We start from the raw sequence: 19,805 nt of genomic DNA, 5'->3' as shown, positions 1-19,805 counted from the left end.
AATTTAAGATTCTGGGTGCATCAAGTCTAGCGGCTTCCTCAGACAAATAAGGCCAAAGTGGAAATTCTTCCATGTTTTATTCAGTTTCCTGGGATTCAAGACAAAACGCTCAGGCATGCGGTCAGATTTTCAGTTTGCCACACTTCCTTACCCATCTTAACCAGAGCAGCAACGAGGGCCCAACATACACACAGGCACTCAAACAGTATACTATTGTCTGTCTTTGATAGTTATCAAAAGTAGGCACTTTTGAAGTAGACCGCTTTTTCTACACCATCGGATCCTCTTGCATGAGGTGTAACGTTCACACAGTGCAGACAGGCAGTTAATAGAACAAGACTGTTTTGGTTAGAGCTCGACTACAGACAAACCAATCGGAGGCTAATGTTCGTTCATGCAATAAAACAGGTGAGAACACTGGATAGAACTGTCACGACGAATGCAGTGGAGTTTCCTGGCCATTTGATGTAGCCTTGTTGGAAGATAATGACTTAGCGCAGTCATTACAGAGGGGACCAATTGTGCATAATGTCTGTCAGTTGACAAGCAATTTAACTAACCAGATTGACTAGCAATGCTCAGTGGCATTATTATTGGAGAAATTGCACAGTAAAAAGGTTAAATAAGTGCCATGGAAGGGAATGCTGTATTCAGTGCAAATTGAGAAGACGTCAAATGTTTAGTCAACGAAAGACCAGTGGTCAACTTACATGACCATTTAGCTTAAACACAGGTCTGAATCCGTCAGAGTGGCTTTGTTATTCGTTGACGGACGTGAGAAAAAATATATATATAAAAAAAAAAAATCGCTTTTCCAGTAAGCGACATGTTCTGAACCATGTCGACATATCAGGCCAATCAAAGTCTATAGTTGAATTGCACACAGTGTGATGAGGTGACAGGCAGCAGTTAGTTGCGTCCTAAAAGTCTCTCGTATCTCAGAGCTGCTCTTTAAAAGAAAGCCCATGTCGGTGTCCGCTAGTGGTACACTAAATAGGGAATATGGTGCCATGTTACGTAGCCTGTCCTACATCATGGCTGCTTCAGGGGCTGGTCCCACAGCGTTGCTGCCTGGGGAAGTTTCTCCCTTGAGGAAGCACCCCCACTACCAGACTTCCGCTCTCTTTCTGTACCCAGACAGTGCCCTCTTCAGGTGGCTTCAGTGAGATCCATGGTCCCCTGGGCAGGCTGGCTGCTGGAAGGTGAAGCAGGTACAGTCTCTTTACAACAAGAACCTGATTAGAGTTAGTTTCTCCCTTCCCTCCAGGGTGAGTTAACATGGCGTCGCACTGTATGTAGAACGACTACTCCCCCCATCATCACCTCTTCTGCTCCCAGATCTCAGCCATGTTCAAGTCCAGCTTTTCAAGTGCCCTCAGTGATTGAACGTTCTCAGTGTAAAATGCCACATCCACCGTCACCAGCCTGGAGTGGGGTGAGAGTCATTATGGGGGGGGGATCAGAGAAGTGCTTTCAAGTCATCATTCAACAAGTCCATTGCAATTATAAGGTACATTGTCCTTTAGTGACAAGAAGCTGTTTTATCGGACACATTAAGCCTAGTTCTGGACCAAAATCACTTTCATTAGAGATTCTCCATTGACCATCCTTTTTAGTACGGTCAAAGCAGAGATAATATAACTGTTGGACACATTTTTTTGGCAAGATTACAGAAATGTTGTTCTCTCTCAACCACCACAGAATCAGAGGAACACCCACCCATGTTGAGGTCCACCGTCGTGGTGCACCCCGAGACGGGCCAGCTGCTTTTTAAGGTGCATTTTAAAGCTTGCATTGATCCTCAGGAACAACATCTAGGCCCAGAGGAGGGGGAAAAACAGACAGTGTTACCCTCAACTCAACATGTCTAGTCAGTTGCGACTGCAATGAAGACAACCTGGAACGTGCCCAGTATGGTATAACAGCGCATGAGAATAGCGGTAGAAGGTACATTGTATTATTCAGAATGACAAATTGGAATCATTAGAAGTCATTGAATAAGATCTGTGGTATCATTGTCATATGTTACCTGTGTCTGTTCCTCAGGTAGCAGCTCGTAAAGGGCTTCGTGCATTTTGGCCATTTGTTTACACACGTTGCGAAAGCAGGCCGAGGGCATGGGGGCCTTGACTTCATACTGGCAGGAGACGGAGTAGATATTCACATGATACGTTGATACACTGATTGACATTGGCTACAGCGATCTTTATAAAGTGGCATTGCAGGTTAAGACGGGGAGAGTTTGAGAGCGGTTCGGACCTGTAGAACTCACCTTAGACAGCACCTTCTCAAACAAGCTGTCCATGATCGCCATCAGTTTAGTGGAGATCTCCGTTATGTGATCGTTGTAGTCCTGGCACAAAACAGGAAGGGGGGGAAAAAAATGTATTAAAACTCAAGGCTTGCACATCGTGTCGCTCACGGTTTACAAGTGAATCTCTGAACTAGAGTACTGTCCTCGTGCGTGCAGGTCTGTGGATGTCAGTGCTCACCTTAGTGATGTGGTCAAAGTGCCTGAGGACGCTGTACTGCTTGGGCGTCAGCTTGGTCTCAAAGTGGGCCCTGATGACGGGAATGTAGTGAACCACCAGCTGAAGACAGCGAGAGGCCAGGGCTGAGGAAAGACATCCACACACACACACACACACACACTAAATGTGGAGGTAACCCTGTAGTGGGGCAAAGCCTATGGTTCATAGCAAAGCACCGGGTTGTGTTCAGTAGGGCAAACACCATAGACAATTTAAAATGTTTTGAAATGGAAAATGAAATTGCGCTTGTCTTATTGGACACGACCAAGTAGTACATAGCGGAGTATGTGAGCGGCTGGAAATCCCGCTCATTGAGCAGAGCTTGCGCCCCCCTCCGGCGCTTCAAGTCCTTTCCAACCGCTCCACTAAACACCGCTCTGCGTCCACAGGTTAAACTGCCGTTCCTAATTCGCTCCATTCATTAAAATCACTATTTAACAAACACCCATCTATTTCTGTGACTACCTGGACCTACCATTTGGTTTTGAAGTATTGAAACTAAGCCATATGATTTGAATAAACATGAAAAGGTGAATATAAAAAGCACATATCATTTCAAATAGACTACATGTCATATTAAACAGCATATTAACACTAAATAGGCCAGGAGCCAAACAGGATGTGAAAATTATTTATAGTATTTCAAGGCTATAGCCTACAAAGAAATACTTTCAAGCATTTGCGAGTGCGACACAATTGGCTGGTAGGGACAAAAAGCGCTCAGCACGTAAACGTTTTGCTGTATTAAATGATTATAGTTTATAAGTTGCGCATATAAGCGGTGACTTAATTTTTATTTCATTTGAAGTAAATGAAAAATGACAGTGCCTTTGAATTCATTTTTAGAAACAGGAGTTTGGCCAGTCGGTGGATCTCATGTGAAGGAGCCTGTCGGCCAGTAGCAGACGCTCTCGCAGAGCCACTGGGGATGCTAAACACCCTGTTGGCCACTATTGCTAGGCAGAGATGCAGTTGTTGTTTTCTAGAAGCAGGCCTAAAGGTTTATAGGCAAAATAACCCTATCCGAACAGAAAGCTTCTTGAACATGGGAATATGCCAGGCCTATTGGGCCAAAATCAATTACGGCCTATTGTATAGGTAACAGAACAAAAATGAATACAACTTTTAAGAAACCTGATTTTTAGTTTAGAAACACTTTGCTACAATGGACACACTTGCAGTGCATTCGGGAAAGAATTCAGAACTCCTTGAGACTTTTCCCACATTTTGTTACTTTACAGCCTTTTTCTAAAATTGATTGTATAGTTTTTTTCCCCTCCCTCAATCTACACACAATACCCCATAATGGCAAAGCAAAAACAGGTTTAGATATTTTAGCAAATGCATTTTATCTATATATATATATATAAAAAAATGCATTTGCAGTTTATTCAGACCCTTTACTCCGTACTCTGTTGAAGCACCTTGGGCAGCAATTAGAGCCTGGAGTCTTCTTGGGTATGACCCTACAAGCTTGGGACACCTGTATTTGGGGAGATTCTCCCTTTCTTCTCTGCAGATCCTCTCAAGCTCTGTCAGGTTGGATGGGGAGCGTCGCTGCACAGCTATTTTAAGTACTCTCCAGAGATGTTCGATCAGGTTCAAGTCCGGGCTCTGGCTGGGCCACTCAAGGACATTGAGACCTGGTACCCTTCCCCAGATCTGTGCCAACACAATCCTGTCTCAGAGCTCTACGGACAATTCCTTCGACCTCAGATCTTGTTTTTTTTCTCTGAGATACACTGTGGGACCTTATATAGACAGGTGTGTGCCTTTCCAAATCATGTCCAATGAAGTTGTAGAAACATCAAGGATGATCAATGGAAACAGGATGCACCTGAGCTCAATTTGAGTCTCAAAGCTAAGGGTTTGAATACTTATGTAAATAAGGTATGTTTTAAATTTGTAATACATTTGCAAGAATTCCCCCCCAAAAAATCGTTTTTCGCTTTGTCATTATGAGGTCTTGTGAGGAAAACAAATAATTGAATCCATTTTAGTTGAAGGCTGTAACGTATGAAAATTTGGAAAAAGTCAAGGGGTCCGAATACTTTCCGAATGCACTGTAGTCATCTACCCACCTCATTCCTTTCTTTTAGCATGTCCATGTAGTAAGTACACCATCATGCTTTCGGGATGTGTGTCTCTTCAGATTCCACAATGATTCTTTAGTTGTGGACACTACATCACCGCACTCCTTCTCTTGCTCTTGGTCCTCATCCTTGTACGTCACCTTGATTTAGCAGCTGTGTGTTTTATCAGTTTCTTTATGAAAATATTTAGCAACTCCATGACAGTAGCTAAAGCAAGGGGCTGTAGATGGCAGCACACAAGTAGACTACAGATGCATGCTGGGCCGGGCATGCCCTGAGATTGTGAACCGAGCGCTTCTGGAGCGGCGGGAATCGCACTCCGCTCTCTAGTCAAATTGGGCAAGACGCTCCTCTCACATGCCCTGGTACATACCCAGGTTTTTAGTGGTGATGGTCTTGAGTCCCACCACTTGTAGTGCTCCTGCCCCCAGGACCAGCTGGCAGCTCCGCGAGTTGAAGTGCTGTCAAAGGAGGGGAGGGGGAGTCAGGGACCATTCAATACAACACGGTGGCAGTTTGTTAGTGGGATGCTTGCCAGGTAAATGTAGCCAACACTCAGACCATCATTCTAGACTGTTGCCACACAGCGGGGGTGGCGTGTTGTTACCTTGAGTAGGTCTGAGAGGCGGGTGAGCATGTCCGTGGAGATGGAAGGGATGTCGTTGACACACTGACAGTACTCCAGGAAGATCCGGATCAGTAGTAACACCGTGCTGATGATGAGAACAGAGGTCACCAGGCAATAAGGGTCTTATCATCATTTGTCCTACAAGCCTTACGTTTTGAATGTGGGACTGGAAATTAGCATTTATTGTAGTTACCTACCCAACAACAGCATATTTCTGGCCATCAATGTGCAAATAATCACTTGGTTTCCTTTCTTCTGTGCCTGGTATTGAGAAGAAGACAGGAAATAAACTCAGTCAGTCTGGGGACAGCCAAATATTTTTGGGGGGGACTGACCATCGGGAACCTGGACTGACAGTCGTGCAGAGCGTGGGTCAGTGACAGACCATGGTAAGCATGGTATACAGGGCATAAAATTCACTTTAGTCCACCAGTCACTGTGGCAGGTAGATGAAAAGATCTACCAGCCACTCAGGTCTTTTACCAGCCAAACTATTTTTGCCATAATTCCATAAACAAAACAAAAAAAACAGATGACCCCACTTTGTAATGTTTCTAAAAAAGACATTAGTAAGAAGTAAAGTGGTATATTGCTGAATTTCATTTCATTTTTTGAGATCAGTCTTAACCAAAATACCAGACAAAATGTTCAGCTGCCCCTTTAAGGGTGGGAGGTTACCGTGCTAACTGAGCCACTCAGTGGTCTCCTGTGTCTCTGAGATGTAGGATCCGTCTCTTTGCTATCAGTTGAAGCAACAACCTCGCAATGTAAATAACCAAAAAACATGACAAAGTTTTACATTGTAGACTTTCAAGTAAATTGGACCAACTTTTATTAAGCCTGTGCGCAGCGCCTCCAAAATGAATCAGCACTTCACTGAGTGTGCTTAGCTCCCCTGCCAGGCTGTGTTGCTGCGAGGTGGGACACAGGATTCCTATTTCTTTGAGCGATTAGCAGCTATGAAACAGAACAGCAGAAATATACTGCTCAAAAAAATAAAGGGAACACTAAAATAACACATTCTAGATCTGAATGACTGAAATAATCTTATTAAATACTTTTTTCTTTACATAGTTGAATGTGCTGACAACAAAATCCCACAAAAATAAATCAATGGAAATCCAATTTATCAACCCATGGAGGTCTGGATTTGGAGTCACACTCAAAATTAAAGTGGAAACCACACTACAGGCTGATCCAACTTTGATGTAATGTCCTTAAAACAAGTCAAAATGAGGCTCAGTAGTGTGTGTGGCCTCCACGTGCCTGTATGACCTCCCTACAACGCCTGGGCATGCTCCTGATGAGGTGGCGGATGGTCTCCTGAGGGATCTCCTCCCAGACCTGGACTAAAGCATCCGCCAACTCCTGGACAGTCTGGTGCAACGTGGCGTTGGTGGATGGAGCGAGACATGATGTCCCAGATGTGCTCAATTGGATTCAGGTCTGGGGAACGGGCGGGCCAGTCCATAGCATCAATGCCTTCCTCTTGCAGGAACTGCTGACACACTCCAGCCACATGAGGTCTAGCATTGTCTTGCATTAGGAGGAACCCAGGGCCAACCGCACCAGCATATGGTCTCACAAGGGGTCTGAGGATCTCATCTCGGTACCTAATGGCAGTCAGGCTACCTCTGGCGAGCACATGGAGGGCTATGCGGCCCCCCAAAGAAATGCCACCCCACACCATGACTGACCCACCGCCAAACCGGTCATGCTGGAGGATGTTGCAGGCAGCAGAACGTTCTCCACGGCGTCTCCAGACTCTGTCACATGTGCTCAGTGTGAACCTGCTCTCATCTGTGAAGAGCACAGGGCGCCAGTGGCGAATTTGCCAATCTTGGTGTTCTCTGGCAAATGCCAAACGTCCTGCACGGTGTTGGGCTGTAAGCACAACCCCCACCTGTGGACGTCAGGCCCTCATACCACCCTCATGGAGTCTGTTTCTGACCGTTTGAGCAGACACATGCACATTTGTGGCCTGCTGGAGGTAATTTTGCAGGGCTCTGGCAGTGCTTCTCCTGCTCCTCCTTGCACAAAGGCGGAGGTAGCGGTCCTGCTGCTGGGTTGTTGCCCTCCTATGGCCTCCTCCACGTCTCCTGATGTACTGGCCTGTCTCCTGGTAGCACCTCCATGCTCTGGACACTACGCTGACAGACACAGCAAACCTTCTTGCCACAGCTCGCATTGATGTGCCATCCTGGATGAGCTGCACTACCTGAGCCACTTGTGTGGGTTGTAGACTCCGTCTCATGCTACCACTAGAGTGAAAGCACCGCCAGCATTCAAAAGTGACCAAAACATCAGCCAGGAAGCATAGGAACTGAGAAGTGGTCTGTGGTCCCCACCTGCAGAACCACTCCTTTATTGGGGGTGTCTTGCTAATTGCCTATAATATCCACCTGTTGTCTATTCCATTTGCACAACAGCATGTGAAATTTGTCAATCAGTGTTGCTTCCTAAGTGGACAGTTTGATTTCACAGACTTGTGATTGACTTGGAGTTACATTGTGTTGTTCAAGTGTTCCCTTTATTTTTTTGAGAAGTGTACTTTGAAAACAACTACTGCAGCATTTTTCTAACCCTAACTGTGCTCATACTTGACTTTTGACTATTTTTATTCGCAAATGTAATACTCGCACTGTAAATTCCTGCAAACTGACCACCTGCCTGGTGAAATAGACATTCTAACCTGCCAATATCTAAATCTACCCGCATGTGGCAGGTGTTCATTTTGTGCTCAAATGGTATGTCACCTTGGGGTTTGCGTTCGGGTAGTGTGATCCTGCCATCTGCTATGGAGTTAACCAGGTCCTGGAATTCTGCAGGAACCTCTGCCTGCTTCCACCGCTCATTGTCCAGCAGCAGACTGGAGAGAACCCACACGCACAGTTAGGATAGACGGTTTAAGTTCCTGAAGTATTGCACCTCTATTCCCTATTTAGAAGTGTGTGTGTGTGTGTGTGTGTCTGTACTCGCCAGTCTAATACCTGAGCTTGGTCTTACGCTCCTCGTGGAAGCGGTGGACAAAGCGGTTGGCCTGGCTCTGTAGCGCCCCCCTAAGGGACACACTGCGCCTGCAGCACAGCTTCTCTGTGTCCCTCACAAAGCCTTCCACCGCCTGGGACAGAAACACAAACTCTGCCGAGCTCAGACGCTCCAGGGAGCCATCCTGACGGAGAGCGAAAGGGATTTTTTCAAGGTTACAAACATGAAATACTACTAGCGGGGTTGGAGTTATTCCCATTTTACTTTGTCACTTCAGAACATCAATGGAAAGTCACACATAAGCCAGCTGACAGTGCATTGGTCATGCTGCGCGTTGTTTATCCTGTCATGTCATGCGTTAAACGAGCTAGCTACCTTGGCTCTGGCCATGAGGACTTTGACACAGCGGTCGTGGCTGACGTCTGAGGCGGTGTAGAGCAGCTCCTGGATGTTATTGGCCACGCGGCCCAGCTCCAGGTCACTGGGCATCATGTCCTCACTGGACCTACAGCCAGACAGACAGCATAGAAATACAATTACTAGAATTACACTTTTTTTTAAATGTTTTGTGAATGTGGTGCTGTACCTAATATACTGTCCAGCGAGTGTATACTTTCATAATTTGTTTGAACTGGTACTGGGCTACCTTTCAGACGAGTCTTGTGAGGCGTCGTAGAGAGACCCACCTTTCCACAGAGGGGTTATATTAATGTTGTTGCCCAAACTGTTTGGATGCTATAGACGGAAGGTGACAGATCGGCAGTACTGACTTCAGACCAGTCCCGTGACGGTTGTGGGGGTCATAGAGCAAAGCGGAGTTTGAGAGTCTCTATATAGAGGGGTCATAATAGTCGTTTTTGTGAGAAGACCGATTTTCAGGATGTCTCCTGGTCTGACAAACACTGCTGTGGCTCGTCCACCTTCCACCGCAGATGGCCGACATCAGAGGATGTGGTGGATATATCTAGCTTAAAACAGAGATTTAAAAAAAAAAATTAATGGGGATTTTTTTATTATGCCAACTTGATTTCCAAAGGGGAGCGGACATCGACTTTAGGGTTAACCACAGAAATGTGTATAGAATTGCAGGAAATTAGCTTTAAAACGACAAAATGTTCTCTAGGCTCCATGGGAGAATATGTAGAATTGCAGGAAATTGGCTTAACTTCAAAAATATGTTCTAAAAAAATATATTCTACACCACCAAAATGGGGACCTCTAAAATGTTCTCACTAACGGACCAACTGCGCTCCCTGCCACGCCCCCTGCCACGCCCACCACCTAAGCCCCTTTTTTGATCCAGAATAACCCTGTATTCTTTTGTTGGGGTACGCTCACACCATTCAAACACAGAAAAGCTGCTTTTTAGCATAAAACATTTTCTAAGGTAAACTATTTCACGCATATTGTAATTAATTATAGATCATATTTGATAGAAATCTGGAAACACTGGACAGTTACTTTGATTTCCTGAGTGTATACAGATGTGCAGCATGTATTGAATATTTTTCACACTGCCTTGCCAACCCAAACTTTACTTTGGTGGAATAATAACCAGGCCAGCACAGTATATCCTGACTCAGTAGTGTTAACCTGACTCAGTAGTGTTAACCTGACTCAGTAGTGTTAACCTGACTCAGTAGTGTTAACCTGACTCAGTAGTGTTAACCTGACTCAGTAGTGTTAACCTGACTCAGTAGTGTTAACCTGACTCAGTAGTGTTAACAGTGTGTTTGTGGTTGGTGAAGGTGGTGAGTGACTCACGAGACGGCGGCCCCTCCTGGCTGGAAAGCGTGTTCCCTGCTGGAGGACGACTCGGTGGTCCCTGAGGCAGAGTCACTACCACAACCATCCATACGTGACAGGGCCTGCCTGGGCCCCACGGTGGAGCTCTGCTCCTGGCCTGTGCTTGCCCCCAGGTGCAGCTGGGCATCATTGAGAGCGTCGCTGATGAACAGGCCCTCGTGGGTGAGGTAGGCCAGTTCTGCTTCCTCCTGGTTGAGAGGGGTTCCTGGGGCCTCAGTCAGGCCCACCGCTGCAGCCCGCTCCAGCAAACGGCTCTTCTGGTTGCTGTCCAGCGCCTCCAGCACGACATTCCTCACCACACTCAGCGTCGCCTGTGGGGCACAGCATAAGGACAAACTTATACGGCAGAGGAACTAACTACCAGGGTTGTGGTCACTTCCATTTAAATTCCAGTCAATTCAGAAAGTAAACAAATTTCAATTAGACATTTTCCTTACTGAAAAGCTTCTTGAATTGAAATTGACACCAACCTTGCTAACGACACAAGATAAATGAAAGGCACAGATCATCAACAGAGTCCTACACAAAGGTATTAATCATGTACTACAATGGGCCAGTAAAATAATGCACTTTAAAACAGCTGGTTTGTACACCAACGAAAAACGCCAAAGAAAGATGTGTAGACACTGCCAAAATAACAAATGCTGAAGTGTTACTCTATTCTTCTATGCCAATTTACATAGCAAGGCATCTAACTACCTTTCTTTTTACCTCTTAATAAACTTTCTTCAAGTCTTCTATTCAGCAAGAAGACAATTCCATAAATCCCATTTTGATGAAATCTATCTGACCGGGATTGTGTTTTAATAAAGTATGATGCTCACCTTGATCCTCTTCAGGAAGAGAATAAAGTTCTCAAAGACGGACTTCAGCAGCTCAAACCACTGGGGGAAGGTCATCAGACGCATCTGGTCTGCCAGCCTGACCAACCAGAAGCAGAAAGCAGGGTTGTATTCATTAGTGCAAACCATATCAAAATGTTTTTCAACAGAAAGAACCCTTTAACTTTGTTGAAAATCATCTAAAAAAATAAAAATTGAAAATGTCACCTTCAATTCCTAACAACTCAAATAAGAACTTGCAATAATTGTTTGCTTAACTTTGCTAGCTTAATGTTTATTTTGGAAATAACAGAGCTCTACAAGGAGGGTCATACCAGCAATGCATAGCATTTTTACTCATGTGAACAATATATTTTTTTACTTTAGGTCTGCTTCAATGGCTTTCATGGGTAGGTAAGCATTGTTAAATGAGGACTGATGTCAAATTACGGTAATTTTGTATGTCCAAACATAAATACTCAATTACATTCAAATGAATGCGTTCATGTGGTGTACAGTGCCATGTCCCTCAAAATGGTTCTCTTACATTTCTAAATGAGCCAGGTTTTTCACCATGTATCCCACATGTTCAGACTACATTGAGATAAGACAGTGCAGTTTTTTTTTTATTATTATAGGCATTATTTTATACACAACTTTGTCTGAATATTGATGAATTGACCCCATGGGTCATGAAATGTGATTTAACCTTTTTATGTTGCCTAATAGTGTTGTCAACAATTCAAATATTCTTCACAAAAAAATATATATATTACATTTTTTTACCCAATTCTTAGTCCAACAAAGCGCCTATGCAAAGCCCTCGCTGTCAATAAGAAACGTATTCAAGGGTCAGCCTGCCAGCTGAAAATATTTGCCAGTGTGTGTGTATAGGCTACATACCCCTCCCACCTCTGAAGCATATGCTACTGTAGCCTACTGACGTTAGAAGCATGATTAAGAAATTAGGGAGATCTTTCTAATTACAGAAGAATTAGGCCCACAGAATTACACCCATCACAATTACACCCTTTACGAAGTACTTTGTTGAAGCACCTTTGGCAGTGATTACAGCCTTGAGTCTTCTTGGGTATGATGCTACAAGCTTGGCACACCTGTATTTGGGGAGTTTCTCCCATTGTTCTCTGCAGATAATCTCAAGCTCTGTCAGGTTGGACAGGGAGCGTTGTTGCACAGCTATTGTCAGGTCTCTCCAGAGATGTTCGATCGGTTACTGGCTCTGGCTAGGCCACTCAAGGACATTGAGACTCCCGAAGCTACTCCTGCATTGTCTTGGCTGTGTGCTTGGGTCGTTGTCCTGTTGGAAGGTGAACCTTCGCCCCATTCTGAGGTCCTGAGCGCTCTAGAACAGGTTTTCCATCAAGGATCTATGTACATTGATCCTTTCATCTTTCCCTTGGTCCTGACTAGACTCCCAGTCCCTGTCGCTGAAAAACATCCCCACACCATGATGCTGCCACCACCATGCTTCACCGTAGGGATGGTGCCAGGTTTCCTCCAGACGTGATGCTTGGCATTCAGGTCACAAGGTTGAATCTTGGTTTCATCAGACCAGACAATCTTGTTTCTCATGGTCTGAGTCTTTAGGTGCCCTTTGGCAAACTCCAAGCAGGCTGTCATGTTCCTTTTACTGAGGAGTGGCTTCCGTCTGGCCACTCTACCATAAAGGCCTGATTGGTGGAGTGCTGCAAGATGGTTGTCCTTCTGGAAGATTCTCCCATCTCCACAGAGGAACTCTGGAGCTCTGTCAGAGTGACCATCGGGTTCTTGGTCACCTCCCTGACCAAGGCCCTTCTCCCCCGATTGCTCAGTTTGGCCGGGCGGCCCGCTCTAGGAAGAGTCTTGGTGGTTCCAAACTTCTTCCATTTAAGAACGATGGAGGTCACTGTGTTCTTGGAGCCCTTCAATGCTGCAGAATATTTTTGGTACCCTTACCCAGATCTGTGACTCGACACAATCCTGTCTTGGAGCTCAACAGACAATTCCTTCGACCTCATGGCTTGGTTTGTGCTCTGACATGCACTGTCAAATATGGAACCTTATATAGACAGGTGTCTGCCTTTCCAAATCATGTCCAATCTATTGAATTTACCACAGGTGGACTCCAATCAAGTTGTAGAAACATCTCAAGGATGATCAATGGAAACAAGATGCACCTGAGCACAATTGAGTCTCATAAAGTGTCTGATACCTTATGTAAATAAGTTTTATTTTATTTTATTTTTTAATACATTTAATACAAACATTTCTAAAAACCTGTTTTTGCTTTGTCATTATGGGGTATTTATTGTGTGTAGATTGCGGGAGATTTGTATTTATTTAATCAATTTTAGAATAAGGCTGTAATGTAACAAAATGTGGAATAAGTCAAGGTTTTTGAATACTTTCCAAAGGCACTGTATGTCTCTATTTATGCAACAAAAAAAGAGCCCTGTCCTAAACAATACGTTTCCATCTCACAATCTAACGTCACGCCCTCAACTAGATTTCCACACCCACATTGTTTTCACAGCCCTCGTGTCATACTCCGAGCACTCCTTTCAATAACAGGATGTCAGATTAACGCAGTCTCACTCGTTGTTGTTGTTAAGACAACCATAAACAACTGGTTTAGCTTCCTTTCCTTTGTTGAGGATGGATTCTCAGAACACCAGGCCATATTTTGACCACACCTCCAGTGCATTCGGGAGATATTACCTTCAGCTCAATGTGCTCAAGCAAATACAAAACGCATGCAATGTATAGCTAGCTGTACTACTCACTTCGTGACGATGTCAGTGTCAATTTCTTCGATCTGCGACACCGAGTCGAAAACAGACTGCGGGATAAGAGTATGTTACTTTCCAAATCCGTTTAACTAATTCAAAATGCATTTCTCGTTTGATACAGGTGTGCTAGTTCAGGAATAGACCAATAAAGTGGAACTGGGAGGGGGTGCTGGAGGAGAGGTTTGGGAAATACTCTTAATATGGCAAAGTCCTTTTCCTAATTTCACCATAAAATGTTTATGATCATGAATATAGTCTGTTCTGATACTTTTTGTCTGGTCTTTACCTGTGTGACGATGCTCTTGGCTGCTAGGATCATCTCGTCGCTGTAGATGTCCAGAAAATCCAGCTTCCGCTGCCTCAGCAAGCCAAACACCAGAGACTCCAGCCTGTCCTGTCTCCCCCCCCCCCCCCCCCCCCCACACACACACACACACACACACACACACAGAGACAGAGAGTGAGCAATACTATAAAACCCAATAACGCCAATCAGAGTAATTATTCACTTCAAGAGATCAATTATGATAAGACACCAATTCATCAATTAAATTACAATAAACTAATAAACAAAGAGATTCATATTTCAAACCAATTAACACACTGATTTCCTCATAATGGAGATAATTCAAATCTCCTTCAGAGTCATTCAAAGTTCCCATAAACATAACAAAAGGCAATTGGCAATTGTGCTACTGAAACATAAATTAGGTTGATGATTGAAGATATCAACACACTGATGTTTTCCTCTGATCTGAACAAGCTCGAGATGACCCCAAACGTGCCATTTTCATTCACTTGATTCCAAGTAACAAACGGAAGAGTCAGACCCACCTTTATTGAGACTGAACGTTTGTATTGCATCTGTGACCACTGTGACAAAAAACAAACTCAGTTTGGTGCTCCAACTACACATTCTCCACCTTTACGGTTGAACTCAACCTCAACCAGAACCTATTTTTTCACACATTCCCCCCCCCCCCCCCCGTCTTCTGACAGCGGATTTAGTGCATTTAAACCTTTGTTGTAGCCAGGTAAGTCATTTGAGAACGAATGAGTTAAATCTAAAAACGACCACAGAATAAAATATAAACATTGTTTATATTTTATCTCAACGGTGCAGACCTTCTCCATGACCTGTCCGTCGTCCTCCAGACTCCTGCTGAGGTCACTCCTGGAGTACATGCTGAAGTCCTCCACCATCATCTTGTCTATCAGCTTCTCCATCTCACACAGCTGCGAGCCCAGGTGTCTGCAGGGGGGGGGAAAGACAGGTGACGTCAGACACATCACAAGGCCACACTAAAATACACAGAGTATTTCACTATGTTTAACTACGGGCTGGGACTCATGTTTAAAATGACTTATATTGAAACGAAACTCTGAAAAGCATTGTGACGAGAAGTGGTGTGTATTTTAAACCTTTAGCGTGATACAGTTCTGCCACCATGCTGTATTTGTGCTTCAAGCTTACTCACAATAAATAGCTGGCGTGGACTGCTGCTTACTATCATTTCATGTACGATAGTCTCATATGAGTGTCAGCGCATTTAAATCAGACGAGTGTCCCCACCGCGTGCATAGATAGATCCTGAGTACGTAACACAAACATCCCCCACTTGTCCCCCCCCCCCCCACCCCGCCCCCCACCTGAAGCTGTGTATCCCCTGCAGCTCCAGCTGCAGCACCTCCTTGGTGGTGGCGATGAGCTCCAGGGCCCCAACGAACTCCGAGGTGGAGAGCAGCAGCTGCACAGTGGGCTGGCTCTGATGCACCGCCGCCATCAGCTTCAGCTTGTTGTGCAGCCGCGCGCAGTTGGAGCGCGTCAGCGCCTGCCGCAGTGCCCGCAGTGGGCCTTCGCACATGATGCGTTCGATGGCGGCCGTGCGGCCCCGGAGGACTGCCACGGCGCGGGCGGTTTCGGTGAGTCGGTCCTGGAGCTCGTGCTGGGAGGACATGGCGTGGAAGAAGGCCTCGGAGCGCAGGGAGATCTGGCGCGCGATGCTCACCTCCACCACGTCGAGGTAGTGGCTCAGCTGAGAGAGAGAGGGAGAAGCCAACAACAGGAAACATGACGGTGAAGCAATGAAACAATGCAGGACATGAACATTTTCCGTCAGCTCACCTTTTCCTGTAGTAACCGTGACGATGCCATGTCCCTACTGCTCTTCCCGCCAGCGCTGTTGAAGTGGGACCATGGTAGGACCGCGTTAAAGGTCGTTGGGTCGTCTAGCGCAAAATCAGGCTTCATGAAGATCTGTTTAAGCCAGATATTCATTTTGGAATCCAGAACCAAATATTATGTGTGCTGCTCTAGCTAGTCTAGGGAGATATTAATACAATTAAACAATATATTATAAAAAAAAGTGAATGGTATGACCGTTTGAGAATCATGAGAGCATACAGTTAAATCAAGGGGGCAAAACGGTTCAATAGGGCTCTAGAAATCCCCACAACTCACATGGTTACAACACAAAACAAGAGGAAATAAAGAGGAAATAAATACCTTGGGCACCTGCTCCAACTCTGTTCTTGATTTGTCTACGAAGAACAGAAAGTGAAAAAGCACATTAGTTGAATCAACTCACTTAAACACAAAGGAAATGTGATATTTGACAAAACTAATAAGAAGATAGATTTGTCCGTTAGGCCCAGAATAGATACTGTAGGCGCCAGGTGCAGAGCTGTTTAATATCGCATACCGTGGTTGTTTGTGATGCTGGAGACAGCATCCAGCTCATCCTTGTTGGAACAGATATTCTTGCATCGCTCATGGATTTTCTCCCTCTACAGAGAAACACAGACATAATTTAGTTTAGTCCTAATAGCTCATACAGTTTAATTATAGTGGATGCATTTTCTTTGTGCTATTTTGACCATGAGTAAAGAGAAGAGACAAAGTCTTAGAAATAGCTTAAAATGCAATGTTCATTACATTGCACAGGGCAGTTCCAAGGTAATAACCAAACAACAGAAAGAGGATTTGACACCTGGACTGTGTTCATCAGGCACCAAACAGACAAACTGGAAGGGACTATTTGGACTTTCCCAATAAGAAATGCAAATTTTTCTTTACCATTGCAACATGTTTTTAAATGTTCTCTGTTGCATGCCCTAATGAGCGCAACCCAGGCCAGACAGTGGCCTCTACTTCAGTCCAATCTACTGAATAATTCACACTGAATGACGGGGGCAGCGGGGTGTATTCGTTACCTGAGCTGTTTCCTGCAGGTAGGGGCCAAAGTGTTCCTTTGTGATGTTGGGGAGGTAGAAGGAGGGCGTGACTTCTGTCTCGGCAAAGTCCAGGCCCCAGGTTTTGGTGAAGAAGTCAGACTCCCTCTTGGCCAGCCGTGGGTCGTTCAGCGCGGCCGGGAGGTTCACCTTGGAGTTGTACACCGTCCACCTGTGCTGGTCGGCCACCACCGACGGGCCCTCGCACAGCCCCCGGGCTGCCTCGCCTGCAAGGGCACGTGGGAAATGAAGTCAGTAGAAACCTTCAGCAGCAATAAAACGTTCAATGCATCTTGAGATGCATTCCATGGTTGCGCTCCAGTTCTCTAGCCTGACCCACCATCCTCAACGCTGCACTCTCATTTGAGGCTACCTATTTTTCTACCCTTCAACAAGAAGTGTGCACTCGTTCACTTCCGCTCATGCATTTAAAAGCTTTGGATTGGTGCAAGAATGGCTGGAGGGAGCTCCTTACACCAGTCCATTCATTTTAAATCCATGAGGGAGAGTGTACAAGTGCACACTTTGGGAGAGGGGTAGACAAATAGGACTGCAGTCAGCATATGGTTGATCAACAGTGACACAAGATGAACCTTTATATATATTCATCTTGTAAGAGTGTTGGCCAACCATAAATGTAGGCTAGTTCTTTACCCGTGGGCTCCTTGGGGCAGACGTCGGGCAGGGAGTGGATGGGCCTGTAGTGTAGTGAGGAAGGGTCCCTGTCCTTCTGGAAGAGCCCCTCGCTGCCACCACTGCTGGGATGAGGCACTGGGGAGGAGCTGTGGCTGGAGGCCATGGCATCGGTGCACCTCTCCACAGAGGCTAGCTGAGTTAGCAAACATAGCACCGAGTCAGAGAGTATCAATACAAAACAAAGACATAGCCTAAACATTCATGTTTGCGGTAACAAAATATAAACCCTAAACCGGACCATCTTCAGAGTTCTTAGTCCAAGGGCATTGAAAATAGGGCCATAGAAATCTAAATGTTGAGAGAGGAAGGATACAGTGGAACACTTGTGTCAATAGTCAAACAATTCAGTCAATCCGTTCAAATGTCAGCCCATTTTTCTGTGCACAGCAATGACATTCAGTTGTCACAAATCACTAGTGTGAAGTGAAAGTGCAGATGCTGCAGATGTATTGTCGCTCAGACAACTGTGGCTCAGAGGTGCAGTTGAGCAGGTGTTAGGCTATAATCTGAACAGTGAGAAAAGCGATGCCTTTTGACTCACTTCCTCTGTGTATTGATTCAGTTATTGCTTTGTCTGCATAACTAGCCCTGTCTACCTAAACTGAATTATCAAATTCAAAGTAATTCACCATTGGTGATTAAAGTGGAGGGTGCCTAGAACAGGGCCTATAGGTTAACCAATATAATCAGACTAGAAGACAGTGTTGTGTAAGCAACTGAGACCATGATAAAACTGCTCCTCTGTTGTCTAATCAGTCTGTTGAAAAGATTAGGGTGAAAGGTGGGCAGGTACCTATAGGCTACAATCAGCTCCTGTCAATATGGATATGCATTGTTGTCAGTTTCAGTAACATACAATATCGAATGCATGGTGAAATAAGCAAATAAATGATTTACGGCAGACATATTAAGTCTTCATATGAATGATTTACACCAACGTCACGTGCATCACCAGACACTGAACACGTCATTGGGCAATGACGTCGTAGCTGCCTATATCAACAACATCAAATGTTAACGCACGTAGCTTGCTAACTAACGGTTACATTGACAGCTACAATCAAAAATAAATTCGCTAGCTGAGGGCTATATGGATCAAAACTGTACAATGCAAAATGTCAAGAAAATATAGTCAGCTATCTCTGCGATTCAGATAATGTTCCAACACCACCAGGGATGATGATGATGATGTGGTCATTTTTTTTTAACTAGCTGGATATCTGATCAGATGACAGTTTTAACTGACAATCTAGTTAGCGTTATTTGTTTCACTTTTTAAATAGCTAGATAGTAGAGAGGTGTTTGCCTCACCACACTGCTAGACAACTGCAGCTTCTTAACGTTAACTATCTCAGGTGGGGAACAAGATAGCTACTTAGCTAACTAGAGTTATCGTTCTAAGTTAGCTAGCTACTGTAGCTAACTATAAAACACCGCCGTCCCCCATTCGCATTTCCCCGTCATCCGGCAACATTAACTGTCATTGACCATTTTTCTAATTACTCTTTACAGACGATATACGATTTACTCTTCGAGCAGCTACCCACGACTGCAGCAGCCTGAAGAGACCAGCTGGTTTACACGTAGACTGATAATCGAAGCTAGCAAAATGTTAGCCATTTGACAGCCAAACAGAGACGGAAGCAGTCCACACAAATACATGATCGCTGAGCTTTTTTTTGAAGAGTAGACAAACCAAAAGAAGGTGCGCTATGTCTGGTACCTGTTGTTAGAAACACATTAGTTCTTGATTGTTCTTTCCACCATCACGCTAACATTAGACAAACCAGGCGAAAACATCAAGCAAACTGCCGGTACAGTAACCATAATGCACTGCGCGAACAATCTTCTTCGAGTTCTTTCGAGCATAACCACGGAGTCACTTTCACCACAGCACACCACCTACTTCACTGCAGGATGGGAGTGGGGGGCCACAAAAAAAACGGAATTCATCATGAGGGGCTGCAGTGGGTCTGCGTACCCACATCCATACACCTCCCTCCCCACCTTCTGAGCAAAACATTTCAGTGCCCCCCCTCATGGGAGTGAAGAGATACCAAAAATGTTTTAACCTGTTAATTTCCTGCAATTTTACACATTTTGCCATGGGGCGGAGAGAACATTTAGCAATTTTATAACTCATTTCATGCAATTTTACTCATTTTACCATAGGATGAACGCAAATGTTTTCAGTTTTTAATATGATAACTACTGATCAATGG

General features: G+C 44.8%; 1 protein-coding gene across 2 annotated transcripts; it reads right to left on the bottom strand.

The window, feature by feature from the left end:
• Window positions 1–58: 58 nt before the first annotated feature.
• On the bottom strand, window positions 59–19,414 carry LOC115208554 (vacuolar protein sorting-associated protein 54). Of its 2 annotated transcripts, XM_029776701.1 has the most exons (24): window positions 19,307–19,414; window positions 17,542–17,716; window positions 16,870–17,114; window positions 16,359–16,443; window positions 16,163–16,197; window positions 15,782–15,913; window positions 15,307–15,692; window positions 14,782–14,908; window positions 14,491–14,529; window positions 13,943–14,050; window positions 13,651–13,706; window positions 10,871–10,967; window positions 10,005–10,357; window positions 8,616–8,745; window positions 8,243–8,424; window positions 8,009–8,121; window positions 5,450–5,513; window positions 5,232–5,337; window positions 4,998–5,085; window positions 2,493–2,614; window positions 2,273–2,353; window positions 2,030–2,137; window positions 1,720–1,814; window positions 59–1,425 (listed from the first exon to the last, which is right to left on the bottom strand). In XM_029776701.1, the coding sequence occupies exons 2-24, from the start codon at window positions 17,684–17,686 to the stop codon at window positions 1,320–1,322; spliced, it is 3,003 nt and encodes a 1,000-aa protein (XP_029632561.1). In that variant the 5' UTR covers window positions 17,687–17,716; window positions 19,307–19,414; the 3' UTR covers window positions 59–1,319. The 2 variants fall into 2 exon arrangements, with proteins under 2 accessions (XP_029632561.1, XP_029632562.1); XM_029776702.1 differs by lacking the exon at window positions 14,491–14,529.
• Between the last annotated feature and the right edge of the window lie 391 nt (window positions 19,415–19,805).

This window comes from Salmo trutta, chromosome 14 (genome assembly GCF_901001165.1).
Source record: "Salmo trutta chromosome 14, fSalTru1.1, whole genome shotgun sequence".
In the NCBI taxonomy this organism is placed as follows: Eukaryota; Metazoa; Chordata; class Actinopteri; order Salmoniformes; family Salmonidae; genus Salmo; species Salmo trutta.
Note: the sequence above shows the minus strand (reverse complement) of the source record. Positions and strands in the feature narration are given on the sequence as shown.

Coding starts and splice junctions, on each gene's coding strand:
- LOC115208554 (XM_029776701.1), bottom strand. CDS start 17,686: ATGGCCTCCAGCCACAGCTCCTCCCCAGTGCCTCATCCCAGCAGTGGT. Junction 16,198..16,358: donor CAGCATCACAAACAACCACG/GTATGCGATATT, acceptor TGTTCTTCGTAG/ACAAATCAAGAACAGAGTTG. Junction 5,338..5,449: donor CAGAAATATGCTGTTGTTGG/GTAGGTAACTAC, acceptor TCTCATCATCAG/CACGGTGTTACTACTGATCC.